This window comes from Sclerotinia sclerotiorum, genomic scaffold, assembly GCF_000146945.2.
Source record: "Sclerotinia sclerotiorum 1980 UF-70 scaffold_3 genomic scaffold, whole genome shotgun sequence".
NCBI lineage: Eukaryota > Fungi > Ascomycota > Leotiomycetes > Helotiales > Sclerotiniaceae > Sclerotinia > Sclerotinia sclerotiorum.
Genome location: NW_001820833.1, coordinates 954,994 through 972,275, shown reverse-complemented (window position 1 = coordinate 972,275; position 17,282 = coordinate 954,994). Strand labels below are relative to the sequence as shown.

Here is a 17,282-nt window from a genome sequence, read left to right as displayed (position 1 = left end):
TTTTTATTGTTGTTTCTTAGAAATTATTCTTTCTAACAAACATTACATTTTTCTCTGATCGTAAATCCTTGTCTGATTGATCCTTGGCTTTCAATCCTCTTCTTCCCAGGTACAAGCCATTGAAAAGAAAAGGGTTCAATACCTGCGAATCATTTTCTCACACTGTCACTGGATTCGATAAATGTGCGCCTCATGTCAAACTCCCCTACTGACTCCAGAAATGCCGCACACACCTCTCCGGTGAGTACTGAGCAAGGTCAACAAATCTCTCAGGATGGCGATCAAAATAAAGCACAAAGATGGGCCAGCGCGCCACCAAGATCACCAAGGTCTACTCAAACCTCTTTGTTAACCCAAGCTCTATCCACGACTCATCCAGAATCCGCGGCAGCCCAGATCGATCCGACTTCTCGCAGATCTCGAAATACACTCTCCAGCACAATGCAACCGTATCCTTCTTCCTCGAACAATCAATATCAGAATGAAAGAAACGCATCCCTGGCAGAGGCATTGAATGATATGGTGATCGGCACAGCATCTATTCAACTCAATTCAAATAGACCTGTCAGTGCTGGGGCAACTCCATCCGTGTCCACCGGATTTCTTTTCGATATGGAGCAAGTCAATGACATTCTCTCTGGCCACCGGGAATACCTCAGAAATGCAAAAGTCAAAGGAAGAGGGACCTCTCTCGAACGAACGGCGAAGGAGAAAAGAGTTCAGGATTTACCAAAAGGATCTTTCTCAACCAATCCTGGTGATACTGGTATTATTACTCGACCTTCAACACCTCTGCAAGAGCCATCCCGCTCGCTCTCAGATACCCCTCCTATAGATGGCGTCCGAGCGAGCTATCGATCTTGGAGAGATGCCAGAGCAAGCCCACCTGTGGAGAAAGCCTGGTCAATCTGCGAACAAGGTGACGATGACCAAGGTGGATCAGTTGAAAAGGCTATCGCAGAAGCTCTATCAGGAGTCGAGCACAACAACCGCAGCCGAAAAGCAAGTCACAGTTTGAGGTTTTTCAGAGAAGGTCTGCCAGAGGACAAAACAAAGAAACGCGAAAATAAGAACAGGCCTCAACTCAAAGATTCGAACTCTTCTACTAAAATCAGTAGCATTCCAGAACTTGAGCAATTGGACATAAGAACAAAGTCGGCACCGGGTTTGAGACATGAACCGTTATCACCTTTCGCAGATCCGAAGATGGGTTCTAAGTCACCAACTCACAGCAAGGGTTTTGATCCTACCTCTAATCCGACCGAAGGACTTGCTGCCGAAGCTGGATACTTTGATCCATCTCGCAATATTGAAACACTTCCTGCAGAAAAAGTAAGACGGATGCCTTCTCAACTACTGGCCGATATCCGAAAGCACCACAATTTAACACCCGGCAATGCTAAAGGATCTTCTTTTTCAGGAAGCATACCAGCTCCAGAATCTGAGAAGTCGAAGTCCGATTCAGGGGAGGAAAATTCAATAGGCAAATCTCACGTAGATCAAGAGGGTAATGAGGATGGTGCTGAATTAGAAAAGACCAAAAGTCGTGATGAGGGTGATGAATCTGGTGAGGAAAAGATTTCATCTGCATTATTCGTTCCTCACAAAACTGCTCATGGTACATCTGAACGAAGGGGAGATGGCCTGCGAGACAGACTAGACCTTGTTGTGAGGCCTGGGAATAATGATCAACTTCAATCAGATGATTCTGACCCACAACAGTGGCTTGAAGAACACCGAGTTCCATCCTGTGAAGTAGATAACACTTATGACAGTCAAGAAGGTAAATTACGACCACTGCAGTCGCCACGTCTTCCTAAGCAGCATGAGACCGCCGCAGAAAGCAATGGCTATATTACTTCCACAGATACTTATGACCCAAGTCAAGATTCATATGATGAAGGGGGATCGACAACTTGTGAAGAATCAAGCTTAACTGATGATCCTGAGGCAACGCCTACATCTTCAAGACGCCGTCGTCGTAGTTTCATGGTTCCAACGCCCAAGATCCATGTTACCGAAGACCAAGACGAGGCTAGAAAATCAAAAGGTTCAGTTGAATTAATCCCATATAAGCATCAAGTTGGCGGTCACACAACTATGTGGAGATTTTCGAACCGTGCAGTTTGCAAGGAACTTAATAATGGTGAAAACAAGTTTTACGAGATATGTGAGCAAAAGCATCCCCAGCTTATGAAGTTTCTACCAAGGTATGTGTAAATTTCATTGACTCAACCCCGCTTCTGGCATCGAAGCTGAATCTTCATCAAGAGAACACACCCATCCTGCCTTTCGGTGTCATTTTTACTTGGGCTAATGTACTTATGTTGGTTGATTTTAGATATATCGGTGTTCTAAATGTGACTTTGGAGAAAAAGCATAAAGTATTGCCCAAGGATGACAAAGATGCTCTGGTCGAGTCCAATGGGACTGATGGGCAATTGCTAAAAGATGAGACTGCTACCTCTACTGATACAAATGGACATACAACCCCTGACAAGGCTCCAGAGCCCCCAAGGATGATCAGTCAGTCACTAAGGACATCTGCTATTCCTATTGCAACTGTCAATTTTGCCGACAATAGACATATTATACCAAAAAGCTTCCTACAACCTCATCCGCATCTCATTGATCCCGTTGAGACAACGAGTACCAAGGATTCTAATCAAGCTATCCAAAAAGGTCAAAGTCAAATTCAACCACCGCCAAGTGGCGATTTTACGTTTCGGCCGACTTTATCAGACAAGCATGCAGTCAGCTGGGGTGCAACCACCATCAATAAGGAACTTCGAAACAAAGTCTTTGGAGAAGCATTTCTACAACAACCAATTCCCATTCATCGACATAAAAAGCCGGGCTCACAAAATCGAGCTGTCCGAAATGGTTCTTCACTACGAAGTGCAAATTCGGAATCTAGCCTAAAGTCAGTCCACTCGAGTAAGATTGCTGATGGCCAGCCACCCAAAGACTCAATGCGTACAAGAGCTATCAAGAGCGCAGCTGAGCAAAGGACTGGACTCTCACCAATGACGCCTGTCACAGCCGCCCCACCAGTTTCCACAAACGACGACAATGTAAATGTGAATGGTCATATTGGAAATGGAGAAGCTGAAGAGGAATTTGATCATATGGCCGGGACAAGCGCTCCTGAACCAGAGATCGCAGGGCCTCAGGATTCGCCAAAACGACCAAAGAGACGTTTTTCAAGTGGTGGCCTTCGTCGCAGGCCCACGGAAGTAGCAGATGGCCGAGGAAATCTCAAATACTTTGAAGAGGCAGATGATGCTGGCTACAAGGGTGATGAAGAAGACGTTTTTACTATGGATCCCGAACCGGCTGGTCAACAAAAGGCATTACCATCGTCTATGAAGGAGGAGCCGACGGCTAAAACTGCAACTGCAAATGCGAGTCCTAAATTGACCTCTGCTGATTCGAAAGTCATAATAAAGCGTCCAGTTACTCCGAAGGTATCGCCAAGCCCTCTTGTGATTCCTCCTCGACCGGTTAATCCGAAGGAAGCTCAGACGCAAGGGCAGCGCATTCAATATTTCCTACTTTTAGAAGATTTGACAGCTGGTATGAAGAAACCTTGTATCATGGACCTCAAGATGGGTACTCGTCAATACGGTATCGATGCAGTTGAGAAAAAACAATTATCTCAACGTTCCAAGTGTGAAGCAACAACATCTCACGATTTAGGTGTTAGAGTTTGTGGCCTACAAGTTTGGGATGTGAAGACTCAGAAGTATGTTTTCCATGACAAGTATTTCGGAAGAGATCTTAAAGCCGGACCGGACTTTCAAAAGGCGCTCACTCGTTTCCTGTACGATGGCGTTGATGATGGAAGTATTCTGCGACACATTCCGACTCTCATACATAAGATTTCTACACTTGAAGTTTTGATTAGAGGTCTACCAGGTTATCGATTTTATGCTGCTAGTCTTCTTCTGTTTTATGATGGAGAAACGGTGGAAGAGGAAGAGTCTGATAGCAATGCATTTGAGCCATTGAGCAGGAGAAGAGAAATCGATCTCAAAATGGCAGATTTTGCAAATTGTGCAATCAAAGAAGATTGTATGGCACCAGGAAGACATTGTCCACCTCGTCACCCTGATCAACCAGATTTGGGTTTTCTCAGGGGATTGAAAAGCTTGAAGAAATATTTCTTGGCAATTCAGAAAGATGTCCGAGCAAAGGTGGGAATCAAGACGAGGGATTTCCTTGATGAGCAACGAAAGATTGATTTGGAGGATGAGTATGATGAGGATGAGGCAAATTTGAGCTATTAGTTTCGCTCTAATCTTCCTTATTGTGCTAATATAATTATTTGGTCGGGGATGGGGAAACTTTGTTGTGATCACAACAACCACTATATTCATTGTTGTATAACGGGTTGAAGCTTCTTTCCACTCTCCAATTCTGTCTGGCTGGAAAAAACAATGGAGGGGTTAGGAGGAAAAGAAAGGACCTGGATTTTTTTTAATTCGCGCTTTTACTTTTTTTGCATTCATTCGGAGTATAGGAAATGACCTTTCTTTTCTTCAATTGTTTTTTTTAAATGATTCAGGACATGGGGAATGCTGCATTATCATACCCTGCATATCGGTAGGTGTTTGGGTTTGGGTTCAAGATGGAGATTCAGATTCAGATTGAACTGTTATTGGTTTTTCGCTTGGGTTGGTCTGGGGGAGGGGGTTGTATGAGGATAGGGAATGGGAGACTGATATTGGAGTGGGTAGGAGGGGATGGTGGACTGCTTTTATTTGATTTGTTTTTGTTTTTCTGCTTTGAAGAGGGGTCGAGGTGTAGGTGAATGGGGTGAGGTGCAGATACGAGGAAATTGTGAGGAGAGTGGAAATGCTGCAAATATATGGTTAGCGTTATTGTGGTTAGGCCATACCTGGGTTTCTTCTATCATGCATAACGTACAATACTTTATTGGATTGTCGACGTTCATGGGGAATTGAGATGGTTCAATATCAAGGGGGATGAGCGGCAGTGATGAAGGATGAAGCAAGCAGTATGTGTGTGTATTGAGTTAGCGGTTACCTACCTAGTTGCCTTGTAGTTATGTATTATATCTTCGGAATTTATGGAGTGAGTGAGTGAGTGAGTGAGTGAACAAGTCAGTAAAACACTCAATTATGCTTCAAGTATACACTCTAAGAGAGTGGAGTGAAAGATATTCTTGAGGGTATGAAATGAGGGCATGAAATACATTCTATTTATTCATACTAAATTCCCTCACTAAGTACTTAGATATATATATACAATAACACCACCATAAACCAAACCACACACAAAATCAATCATCCTCCATCCCAATACCCTCCACCTCACCCAACCACTCACCCTTAGCCCCCTTCAACAAATCATTAACATTAACCGTTCCACTCGTCAAATACCTCTCACTAACACCCACATTAACCCTCTGAGCCAACAGGGCTCTCAATTCTGCTCTGAGGGCCCCAACCTCCCCTTTACTCATACCCCTCGCTTCTTTCTCCTTCATTCTTCTTCCCGTTCCTCTCCCCTTTCTTCCTCCGCCTAATGCTTCGAATTCCTCACTGTCGTATTCAACGCCTAGTTCTTCCGCTGCGTTTTTAACCCAATCGTCATCGTGGCCTTTTTTCTCTTTTGCGAGAGCGCTATCAGCTATTTTTTTCGCGAGGGTAACGCGCGGTTTTAAACGAGAGACTACCCTGCGGTCGATATCGAGGGAGCGGATGTAGAATTTGGATTTTTTGCCTTCTCCGTGAAGAGCATTTTGCGCGTGGACCTTAGCTACCAAGCGGCGGGTTCCGACTACTTCTTCGGGGCCACAGAGGAGGATACTGGATCCGGATGCGGCGGCACGCGCGGTTCGACCGGAGCGGTGCACATACATGTCTGCGGTGCGGGGAAGGTGGTAATGGATTACTAATTGGACGCCTCCGATGTCGAGACCGCGGGCTGCGACGTCGGTTGCTACGAGGACTGAGCCGGTGTTGTTTGTTCGGGAGAATTTTTCAATGGACCGCATGCGTGCTTTTTGGATCATTTGGGAGTGGAGGGAGTGGGCTGGGATGTTGAGGGTTTGAAGCATAGGGGTTAGACGACGGACGGAATGGATTGAGTTTGTGAAGATGAGTGTACGTTGATTTGGATGATGTAGAAGGAGAGAATATAGGTAGAGATCCTATGGAGTGTTAGCCAAAAATTTACTTCAATTGTAGTTCCAAAATCATTACCTTTTCTTCTCCACCACATTCTACCATGCCCTCTTTCAGATTTGCTGCCATTTGCGAGATAGGGTTGACATCAACAAATTTAGGTTTTTCTTCCCTGAAATTGAGCTTCTTCAAGAGGTACTCCATAGATTGACTATCATCCTTGAAAGATTGTTTGCCCTTGCCTGCAAGTTTCTGTTGCAATCCTTTGTGGAAAGTGGCCGAGAAAACCAAAGTCTGCCTGGGAGGTAATGTGTCTTCCTCGTCATCATCTTCATTCCCGTGCGTGCGATCCAACGCATTTAGAATCTCCTCTGCTTCTTTGAAATGCCCGTCGGTCAAAAGTCTATCCGCTTCATCGATGACCAAAAATCTAACCTGTTTCAAACCAGCTGATAATTCATTGCTGGAGCTGATAACTTCCCAGAGTCGACCGGGTGTACCGATTATTATATCTGCCTTGGATAATTGACGTTGTTGTTTTTGTACAGAAAGTCCTCCAGTAACAGCAGCTACATATGGACTTGTAGGCATGCCCTTACATAAAGTTGTGATATGTTCAGTCAATTGATGCGCCAATTCTCTCGTAGGCGAAAGAATTAAAGCGGTTGGAGGTCTTGTGCTCTTCTTGAGTTCATCTTCATCAAGTTCTCCATATACCTCAAGCCACTTTTCAACTATCGGTATTCCAAATGCCAATGTTTTTCCAGAACCTGTAGATGCCTTTCCAACAACATCATGTCCCGCGAGTACTTCTGGTATAGCCTCTGATTGAATTGGAGTTGGCTTTGAGAAGCCCATTTTTGATAATGCCATTAAAGTATTTGATGAAAGATCTAGCTCCACCCAACCTGAAACCTCGACTTCTCCTGCGGCATCTTCGTCAAGTGCCTCGAAGACATTCTTAAGAGGATCTTGTTTGAGGGTAGCATCTTTATCAACTGGCTGTTTTTGCGGCTTCTCTTGTTTTTGCTTCTTCTCCTTTTTGCTTGGTACCTTTTCTTCTCCTTCTTCGGTATTTGACCCTTCTTTCTTGTCTTTCTTCTCGGGCTTTGCTTTCTTCTCTATTTTTTGTTTGTTTCCCTGCGGTACGTCGTTTTTCGTGCTTTCTTCCGTAGGTTTCAAAATTGGCTTCACTTCGCCAGTATTATCCGTCGCGGCATTCCCACCATCTTCAACTTCATCCCCAAAGCCTTCGAACTCTTCATCCTCGTTGTTTTTCGTCTGGATTTTGGAAGATACCTAAGAAAAATGAGCATCCTTCCTATACTTTCCCACGGAGAATACATACAAATGTAACAACATCGCCATCCCTTACAACCTCAACATCGTCTACTTCCTCCAATCCATAGAAACCCTCAGCATCTTCGAACATATCTGGCATGGTTACTTCGTTCCATGGTAAGGAATCCACGGCAACTGGCTTCTTAGGCGCGGCTTTCTTTTGCTTCTTGGATGTCTTTTGAATCTTTTGACGTTTTGGAGCTTTCTGAGAGCCATTGGTCTCTGAATGAGAACGCTTCTTCTGCTTTGTATCCATTTCGAATCAAAGATAGTCGAGGTCGATATCCTTTTATTTTCTTGTTGTCTCGAATCAATTCTCTTCTCTTCAGGAAAGCATTATCATAACTTTTTTTCTGGAGACCCTGTCAGTAACCCTGTCGGTCTAGCCTCTCAGCCCCGCACTAGTTTAGTTACTCAGCCTTGTCGCAAAAAATCGACTGAATTTCATCGATGACTTCAATTATTCTCCACAAGTTTGTTCATTCATAGTACTCGTCCTCTGGCCAAGATGGGAAAATCCTCAAAGGATAAGCGGGATGCTTACTACAGACTCGCGAAAGAGCAAGGATGGAGAGCTCGAAGTGCTTTCAAATTACTACAACTTGATGAAGGCATTGAACCCCACTACACTGCTGCAGTCTTGTATTGCGCAAAGTACCTACCATGACTAACTCAATATTAGAATTTGATCTCTTCTCTGATGTCACTCGAGTTGTCGACCTTTGTGCTGCCCCAGGAAGTTGGTCTCAAGTTTTGTCCCGAGTCTTGATCAAAGGAGAAAAGTTTGGTCGAGCAGCATGGGAAGATAAGGAGGCAAGAATGCGGCAAAACATACTTGGAATTGCAACTCAGCCTATATCAGAGGAGCAGCAGACGACAGGTGTGTCCGAATTGAAACCAAAAAAGGATGTCAAAATTGTGGCTATCGATTTACAACCCATGAGTCCTTTACAAGGAATCATAACACTCCGAGCAGATATTACACATCCGGCTACAGTTCCATTACTTCTAAATGCTCTCGATTCGTCATATGATCCGAAATCCCTCTCTCAACAAGCCTCCAACCCAGTGGATCTCGTTATCAGTGATGGTGCTCCTGATGTTACTGGTCTCCATGATCTAGACATTTATGTTCAATCACAATTACTTTTTGCGGCTTTAAATCTTGCACTTTGTGTCCTTCGTCCAGGTGGAAAATTTGTTGCGAAGATTTTCCGGGGCAGAAATGTTGATCTTCTCTTCGCACAATTGAAAATATTCTTTGAGCGAGTGGTTGTTGCAAAACCAAGATCAAGTCGTGCAAGCAGTGTAGAAGCTTTCATTGTCTGTCTAAATTTCCAACCTCCGGAGGGATTCAAAGCTAGTATGGAAGATCCAATGGGTGTTGGAGATAGATTATCCAAGATGGTGGATACAGTTGTTAGTCAAGAGCCAATAGTTTCACCTACCCACTCACAAAATCCTGAAGATGGGACTTGGTCGGAAACTCAAATCAAGACAATGACACTAAGAGAAGATGGAATATGGGAAGTTAAACTTCCTACTGATGAAGCCAAGTCTCGAAAATCGGGAAGATGGATAGCTCCATTTTTGGCATGTGGAGATTTATCTGGTTATGACGCTGATGCTTCATATCATTTACCAAAGGATCGAATTACACTTGATCCAGTACAACCTCCAACAGCACCTCCATACAAGAGAGCTCTTGAGATGAGAAAGGCTGCAGGCGGAGCATATGGAAAAACTACCACAGGATAATAAAAGTGAGAATCACAATGTTTCAAAAGCATAAGAAGGGATAGCGAGGCGTTAAGGTTGGCGGACAGATTTTGAATTAGAGGAGTTTGCATCACTCTCAAGAAAAGAAAGTTTAAGAGGACAAGGTCCTCCTTTAGGAACAAATGAATCAAGGAATCAAGGAATCACCATCGAAGTTCATGGTAGGACATTATCCCTCTAAAGTGAGACTATGTCTTGTTTCGACGAATCAGAAACATAGAAACTTATCAAATTCAAGATCAAGATCAAAATATGTTGTGTGATGGGGACTTTTCAACGATCACGTGAAGGAGAGGGTCCCTCCTTGGGAATATGTTCATATCACAGGCCTGAAGTACCGGTGACATCAAATAGGTGAGATGCCAAGTTGGTCTAAGGCGCCAGGTTAAGGTATTAAACTCTTAACACAAGGTTGTTTACAATCTCCTGGTCTAGTAAAAATTTCAAGTAGCGTAAACACTCGGCCTGGTCGTCCGGTGAGGGACCGACCCCTTTTCTGATCTTATATATCATCAAGACCCTCGATTTAATCAAAGACTTTCAATTTGAACAATCCCACATCAAGATACCTTTTGATTCTTTTTGGACATTTTGAGGAATGACTTTACAAGAAACAGCTAGTTCATAGGTCCTGACATGAGATCGAAAAGTTCTATCTAGTCTTTTACTCGAAAAGTCGATGCTCATCTCAGTCTGACAGAATTTTTCACACATATTGAAAAAGCTTGATATAGCACCCACTTCGGAGCCTTTCTGTTACCTTTTACCCAATTAGATCCACTTTGAGCAAACATACTCCACAAGGCGTTCAACCCTACCCACAATCGCTAATAAATCCCTATTTCTCCACTACATCCACATTCCTTTGTAAAGTACATGGAGGAAAGTAAGAGAAATGCGAATCACCAAGGTGAAGGCTTCAAATGCACGGACCAAGATATTGCTCCCCTGCTTCCAGTATTCTTCCACCAAAAAGATCTATCTGCTCTTCCAAGATACAAAAGTAGACAATCACATCAGCGGGTGAAGGAAAAGGAACGCAAAAGAGCAATCTCCCTCGGGTGGGCTTGAACCACCAACCTCTCGATTCCGGTCTTCGTGGTTCAGATGAACCCAGGATAACAGTCGAACGCGCTAGCCAATTGCGCCACGAGGGATGTTTTGTCTTGTTATGGCTTACAATCGTTATTCTGGTATATATTGCACATATTGCATTGCATCACGAAGTAGAGCTCTGGGAATAGGGCAAGGAAACATGCTCAGCTGGGATTTGCCACAGATCTATCGTGAATCTATAGGTACTTGTGATAGATCTTGTGAACTTCATGTTCCTCTAGATCATTGCAAATCATGAGTTAAGATTTCATCCAGCACTTTGAGACGATAATATAAACTTACAAAGATTAACCAGAGACTCAGCATACTCGCCTATGCTGGACATGCCTGATCGACTGCCTTGGGGATCATATTGCAATCTATATTACAGTATCGGAATTGAACCCCAGACCATGAATACTTGTGTGGCTATTAAATTGTTTGGATTCCCTACAAACACTGTTGTGGGAAGCCGTCAAATAGAGTTGTTGTATTAGGTTCATGAATGGGGAAAGAGAGCGAGTGATACTAAGCTCTGCAGTCCGACAATATGAGTAATAGAATCATTTGAAATACTCAAATCCATTTTATAAAAAGAATTTTAAAAAAAAAGCCTTTTTAGGTATGACATAGTAGCACTTACAACTGTATAAAAGTACTTAGTCTAAGAAGCTTTAGGTGGACTGCCACAAATAGCTCACTCAGGAATATATGAGAAATGCACACCTCTTCCTTACATAAGAAGTGAATTAAAACCTAGATCTTGGATTTAATTCTAGATAGAATGGTATAGTATTCGAAAGGGAAAAATTATCCACAGCCAATACTACAGAAGCATCACTCCCGTCCTTGGCTAGGTAGTAAAATTGTAAGATTATCAAAAACCCAACCCCACGTCTCACCCACCCAAATTCCCGCCATCAAATATCATATCAATTAGAGAACTTAAAAAAGAAGTCACAAAAAGAATAACTTATTATAATAGAGCAAAAGCTCATGCGTTCGCCGATGATCGAACTTGGACGGTGCTCACGTGACCGTCCACAGTTAAATTCTGAATTCCATTTGGAATGGATGTTTCTCTTGGGAGGAGTCTCATTCTTGGAATTCGCATTTAGATAACCAACTTTCGTATAAGTTTGTTAATAATTATGACTGTCAAAAACCATAACAAATGTAACCCAAGCCGGAATTTGATTGGATGTAAGATTCTTACCAGCAGATTAATAATAAGGTGCGTTGTCACCAACCAAATTCGCCTTGCTGCATAAAATTGCCTAAGAGGCGACGAACCCATCAGCAGAATAACGTCATTCTTTTTATCTTCTTCCTCAACTTTACAGTTTGTTGAATTAACTTTGCTGTATTGAGGGGCATTTATATACTGCTACGCGTTTCTTTGGGTTCACTTGAAAGAGGAGGAATCTCATCAATAATTGCATTCAAGGTTGTGTTTAGAGCGTTGTAAGTATACCATGTAATATTCCTATCACCATTACTGATTATTATTGCAGTTAAAAAAAATCTTCGACGCCAGTGCATTGGATTTGAGAATCCGTGACGGTTTAGAATCCAGCTTATTACGTATACAATACAATGCCTGAAGTGAGGTCGCATCTGACCAAATCATATTCTCCACAATCCTAACGCAAAAGAATATAGGCAGAGCAAACTATTGACTCCGACTACGAAGAGATCGGATGGTATACTTTCGACGACATTGATGTGGATAGGTGGATGTCTTGGGAGGGTCCATGTAGCTTTGATTTATCTGGTCCTAGTCGTATCTCTATTGGAACGAACGGAGTAGTTTCTGTCAATTATGACACAGATAAGCCACAGCAGGATGTTCATCTTCCTCCGGGATGGTATGCGGTTGTCTGTAATGCGAAATTCAAATTGGTGTTGGGAACCTAGTTGAGCTACTAGGTAATGTTCAGCAAGAGGAAGGGCATACCGACCTCTACTGAAACACAACATTATTCCTACCTTAAAATCACTGTCATCGTCGTTGTTTCCGAAAGATACCTCAATGATGGGTATCTGTAAACCTTCCCGTTCAAATTCCTTTTTTCCTCTGATCGCAAGCTTCGATAGCATCCTCGTCTGATCGTAGCATCATCGATCGGCAGAAGCGAGTGTAGTGAGTTTGTTATGTGAGTGCTGCCTATATTCTTAAGTGACTGTTCATCAGTGGAAATAACTTCATTCGACGTGGAATGAAAAAAACCAAGCTCTGATCCGATATCTTGTTCTTGCGCAAAAGATAATGCTGTCCGAATAACCTAAAGCGTGGGAGTTTTAGACTTGAGCTCAGGCAGCTGGGTGTAGGCGCACTTGGTTTCAACGTTGGCGCCTCAGCACAATACCCTCCAGGGGGCCTCAAACATTCGTCTTTATATAGGAAGACCTGATCGTTGTTGTAGAAATATATTCTACCATCGATGGCGAATTATTTCAAACGTAGACGGCTGGAAACGGAGGAAAAGTACTGAGATCCCTCGGAGTTTAAAGTCTTAGCTGAGTCAATCTGGTTTTACTTTACAGTCTCCAACGACGGATGGATAGGAAGAATGTTTACTTGAAACGAAGTGAAAGACAGAGTTAGGAGTAGTGAGGAGTAAAAACGGGTTGCGACGTTATGAGGGTTGCTCGATGCACCCAACTGCCTTACTATTGAGCATGATAGTGCTTCTGGCTCTACTCGTAGCTTTGGTTCTACATATGAAATAGATCGAAAGTACAAGTCATTATCCGAGCCATGGCTTCCGCCAGAAAGATTCCACAAAAAAATATTCAACTACAAACCGATCTACGCGGCCAAGAATGGAGAGGAGGCTCAAAATGCTTGAACCAATCTGATACCCAGCACGTTGAAAAGAGGCTCCGCAAAGACTATTGCCTAACGATATTTCAGCGGGAAAGGATTTGTAGTTATCAAAGATGACACGGTTCTTCCAGATATGCCACAGCTATTTCAATCGCTACCAGAGCAACAAACCATGGTATCTGTGATTCCCCAGCTTCATTGTCTCGTTAGTCCTGATACCTCGAATTTCCTGATCAGAGTCTACCATTATTGACTGGGCGCATATAGTTCATTGCCTACGAGGTTTTTCAAACCAGGTGAGGTGAACCTAAAACATTCGTAACATTATTGGAATTACCTGAGGCAAGGAATTATGTGCTCAGCAACACGTCGCCGGATTGAGTGTCGGCGCCATCCAATGATACGGGAGAGTACTGGATCGGGAGAGTACTGGATGGGGATACGAACATATTTGTCGCGATTATGGAGGAGTATTTGACTGGGCTAAAAGAAAAGAGTTGACAAATCATAAGATACATTAAATGATGCAGTAGGGAATGCAAATTATCGATGGAAGTGTACAGACGAAATGCAAGCAGTATCTTCATTACCACATAAGTAATCGAACTAATTCTCTGCCGAGAAGTGCTGAGCGCCTCATCTTTTACCTATGCAAAGATTGCTTAATCGCTATCATCTAATAAATTTCAAAGGCGTCAGTTTCTCTAAAAGTCCGTATTTTATTGCGCACAGTAGACTCTAATCTACTACTAGATCGATGACCACATTCGGTACGAATGATATTTGAAAGGCCCTGTATAAATAAATGAACGGTGAAATCTTCATCATAGTCATGATCTTTAGCCATGTGTGTAGATATGAACCTAAGTCAAGGGTGACAAGAGTGATAACAATAAAACCAAATGAGAAGCTACTAAAGATATATCATGTCGGCTGCCAATAAGTGAGATTGCCCGCTTGGTCGCGACAATTAAGAACGCAAGATCATATATTTCAAGCCAAGAATTGACGAATAGAAATACTGGCGATGAGGTAAATTTACACAATATGTTAGTGTGATGTCTCTCGAATCTCATGTTCATCTCCTGAAAGAAGAGAATAATTCTGAATTTCCGATAACCTCCTCTGGAGTTCCAAGATGTGCAATTGAGACCTTCTCCGAGATCAATATCTTATCAGACTGGATAGCAGCCTCAAGATGATACAGATCCGAGATCGTCGTTTTCCCGTGCTGTCTTCTAGCAACAATATTCATTATTCTTCGCTCGTTGAGACATCGATGCTAATCAATATCTTGGTTGTCATTCGACTTCAAGAGACGGAGTGGTTTCATCGAGAAGTACGACACCACCTTTTTTGGAACTTCCAGCATCAAGAATTATTGTTCGGGCTAAAACAAACAGTTGAATCTCGCCAACGAGCAGGTTTGTATCACTGAAATTGGCAGATAGAGATGCCACTGCATTGATCTTGTCTAATGAACCACAATCACGCAGGGCGTCATTGATGGTCTCATCAGATAGACTTCCAGCACGACCTAATGCATCGGGAACGGCTCATGTGTGAACTCATCTTTTGAGATAACATAGAGTCTGGATCGTAAGACCTATGCCTCCAACGTTCATGCTTCCAGTCTTAAGTTCGATTTCCCCAAGGATTGCTTGTAACAAGAGAGACTTGCCACAGCCGACAGGGCCTGTAACTACAAGGGCTTGGACTGTACTAACTTCAAGATTAATATCACGCAGATTAGTTTCAGCGCTCCGGCCAAAGCTCGGGTGATGTGTGCATAGGATTGAGCAATCTCCTGACTTTAGTACATATCCTCCCTTCTCCTGGTTCAACATATCTTTTCGACCTGCACACTCAGCCTCAGAATCATCCTATCTGTGTGTGGCCTCAACAACTTGACCTTTTTCGTATTCGGTGTCTGCTTGCTTCTCAAATAGCTCTTCCACGCCAGAGGAGCATCCAAAACCGGCCCCAAAATACAGAGAAATTTGTAACTTACGGAGAAGCGGTGATGCAAGTAGGTTGATGAGGTGAGGGAGCCCAATAATCTCGAGGCATTCAAATCTCCTATTGTAGCTTGAGCTCCATCCTCAAGTCCACACCTCACAACCGGCTATGCATTTCTCAAAAACTACCGTCCTCGTCACTGCCTTTCTTGCCAGCAATTACATAGCAGCTCCAACTCCTAACGCATGTCGCATAAGCATTGATTTGAGCATTTATCATTCATCTAATGTCATCTCATGTAGTCTCCCGGCAGTGGAAGCATCGCCCGAGCAGAAGCTGAGCCCATCGATGATTAGATTATTCCCATCAAGGAAAAGGCCAAGCGTGAGGATGTTGACTCCATCAAGGAATGCATCATCCCATCTAAATCCCATGATGTGGCGGAAGCCTCTTGACTAGGATGGATAGAAAATGCGTAGGAGTCATGTTTCTTGGAAATTTCGCAACGGCTCATGGATGATTCAATGAGCTTTAAGAGAGATGGTACTGGATCATTCGTTTATAGTAGATATCGGCCTGAAGGCAATGATGGCTCTTCCTCAATTTTGACGTGTTATTGTGTAATGAATGATCTTGCATTTTGTGTCGTTCAAAGTGATCCGATTTAAACGCGGAATCTCAGGCATCTGGCAAGCAAGTATCTTTCGCCTAAATAAACACCCATCGAAACTCTCAGCATATAAAAATTCAATGTTTATAACCCTGTTCCCAAATCAATGAGTCGTAGTTGATCAAATTTGCAAACCTCAAACCCACAGATATCATGCAACTGACAGCTTCTTATTAAATGATACCAAATGGTACTATGGTAGAGATGTCCAATTTCTCATTGTCGGCTTGGATCATGCTCCAACGGGATATCTTTGTATGCAAGTTAATTGCGCAATCTCCATTGTTGTAATGTAAGACCGTATTAGCATAACGTTCGTCTACGGAGGGTGTGCCGCCCGGAGGATGCATTTACTGTTAAGGCTCTTGGTAGCATTGCATTTGTTGAACCACTTTCTGATATTTCAAATCGCAATTTGTACCTCCAACCGAGGCGAAAGATGCTGAAAGGTTCAATAATGCATGGATACGAAGAAGAATAACCTTGAAATTTCGGTCATTTCAATATATCCGCTGCAGTTGATTCAATGCGACGTTCCCTAGGTGTTATTACCGAGCGAAGTGTTAAGAATGTACTGTTTTGACCACTTCCTCAAGAAGCCATCATAACGAGACAACCATAACATCAATCAAACTTTGACATTGCTTCCCAACTGTCATTGTCTCCAGGGTATCTGCCCGTAGGCTTTCGCTCGAAGAGAATTGAAGCAGCCTTCGCCGCTGTTTCTTACGTGATTACCCGAATAAGTGTGCTCTGGATTTGAGCAAAATGCCTCTTATGACCATGAAAATGTGTCCACGAACCTTGCTTGCATGACTGACGCATCGAAACACTCTTCCACGTATTTACTGCAGCCAAGAGGTTCTTAAAAAAAACTTTCTTGTTCACGACTAGTTGATGACATGCTGTTCGTAGTTTGAACATGTCCAAGTCGCTCTTCTCTTTCTTTATGACTTTGAAGAATAATCATAGGATTATTTATGAACTCTGTTTAATGCTTCCACGAAAGGCACAGTCTCATTTCAAAGAATATGTAAACATTTCAGAGTAGCTTAAGAATCTAAGTACGTCAGTATTCGGATCCCATGTACCAAATGGAGTCGATGTTCGAGTGGATCTGATAGTCAGGGTCAGGAACTCAAGAATCAGGAATATCGTACGGCTCCATATGGCATCTTAACCTTTTATGGTTCGTGCGTGTGGGTTAGACATCTGTTGTACTTACCGCCGGAAACAACAACTAAAGAAACTAGCGCACGAGAGCGGGGTGTACGGGTCACGTGAAATAAATGGGCTTGGCATCTGTGCTTCATCGCCTCTCCCACACTCGACTCCACTCTTCGCATTTTTAATCATTTCTTTCCAGAGTGAGCGTTTCTGATGCCGAATCGTCCTCCAGAGACGATAAAAAGAGTGGTCTGAGCTATACCTCAAGCTTACCAGTACTCTGGGATGT

At 43.1% G+C, this 17,282-nt stretch overlaps 6 protein-coding genes and 1 non-coding gene across 7 annotated transcripts; 4 read left to right on the top strand and 3 right to left on the bottom strand.

The window, feature by feature from the left end:
- Nucleotides 1-192: 192 nt before the first annotated feature.
- On the top strand, nt 193-4,289 carry SS1G_02469 (hypothetical protein; the record flags this gene model as incomplete). Its single annotated transcript, XM_001596199.1, has 2 exons — nt 193-2,210; nt 2,342-4,289. 2 exons carry the CDS (start codon nt 193-195, stop codon nt 4,287-4,289), a joined length of 3,966 nt encoding a protein of 1,321 aa, XP_001596249.1.
- Nucleotides 4,290-5,305: 1,016 nt separating this feature from the next.
- SS1G_02468 (hypothetical protein) lies at nt 5,306-7,749 on the bottom strand (the record flags this gene model as incomplete). The annotated part of the gene is made up of 3 exons (XM_001596198.1): nt 5,306-6,178; nt 6,231-7,451; nt 7,501-7,749. 3 exons carry the CDS (start codon nt 7,747-7,749, stop codon nt 5,306-5,308), a joined length of 2,343 nt encoding a protein of 780 aa, XP_001596248.1.
- A 252-nt stretch (nt 7,750-8,001) lies between these two features.
- On the top strand, nt 8,002-9,251 carry SS1G_02467 (conserved hypothetical protein; the record flags this gene model as incomplete). The annotated part of the gene is made up of 2 exons (XM_001596197.1): nt 8,002-8,130; nt 8,277-9,251. The coding sequence occupies 2 exons, from the start codon at nt 8,002-8,004 to the stop codon at nt 9,249-9,251; spliced, it is 1,104 nt and encodes a 367-aa protein (XP_001596247.1).
- Nucleotides 9,252-10,324: 1,073 nt separating this feature from the next.
- SS1G_14570 lies at nt 10,325-10,429 on the bottom strand. The gene has a single exon. It is a non-coding gene; the product is annotated as a tRNA-Asn (tRNA).
- A 1,534-nt stretch (nt 10,430-11,963) lies between these two features.
- SS1G_02465 (predicted protein) lies at nt 11,964-12,284 on the top strand (the record flags this gene model as incomplete). Its single annotated transcript, XM_001596196.1, has 2 exons — nt 11,964-11,972; nt 12,030-12,284. 2 exons carry the CDS (start codon nt 11,964-11,966, stop codon nt 12,282-12,284), a joined length of 264 nt encoding a protein of 87 aa, XP_001596246.1.
- A 3,147-nt stretch (nt 12,285-15,431) lies between these two features.
- On the bottom strand, nt 15,432-15,590 carry SS1G_02464 (predicted protein; the record flags this gene model as incomplete). The annotated part of the gene is made up of 1 exon (XM_001596195.1): nt 15,432-15,590. The coding sequence occupies one exon, from the start codon at nt 15,588-15,590 to the stop codon at nt 15,432-15,434; it is 159 nt and encodes a 52-aa protein (XP_001596245.1).
- A 440-nt stretch (nt 15,591-16,030) lies between these two features.
- Nucleotides 16,031-16,307, top strand: SS1G_02463 (predicted protein; the record flags this gene model as incomplete). Its single annotated transcript, XM_001596194.1, has 2 exons — nt 16,031-16,081; nt 16,134-16,307. The coding sequence occupies 2 exons, from the start codon at nt 16,031-16,033 to the stop codon at nt 16,305-16,307; spliced, it is 225 nt and encodes a 74-aa protein (XP_001596244.1).
- Nucleotides 16,308-17,282: the final 975 nt, after the last annotated feature.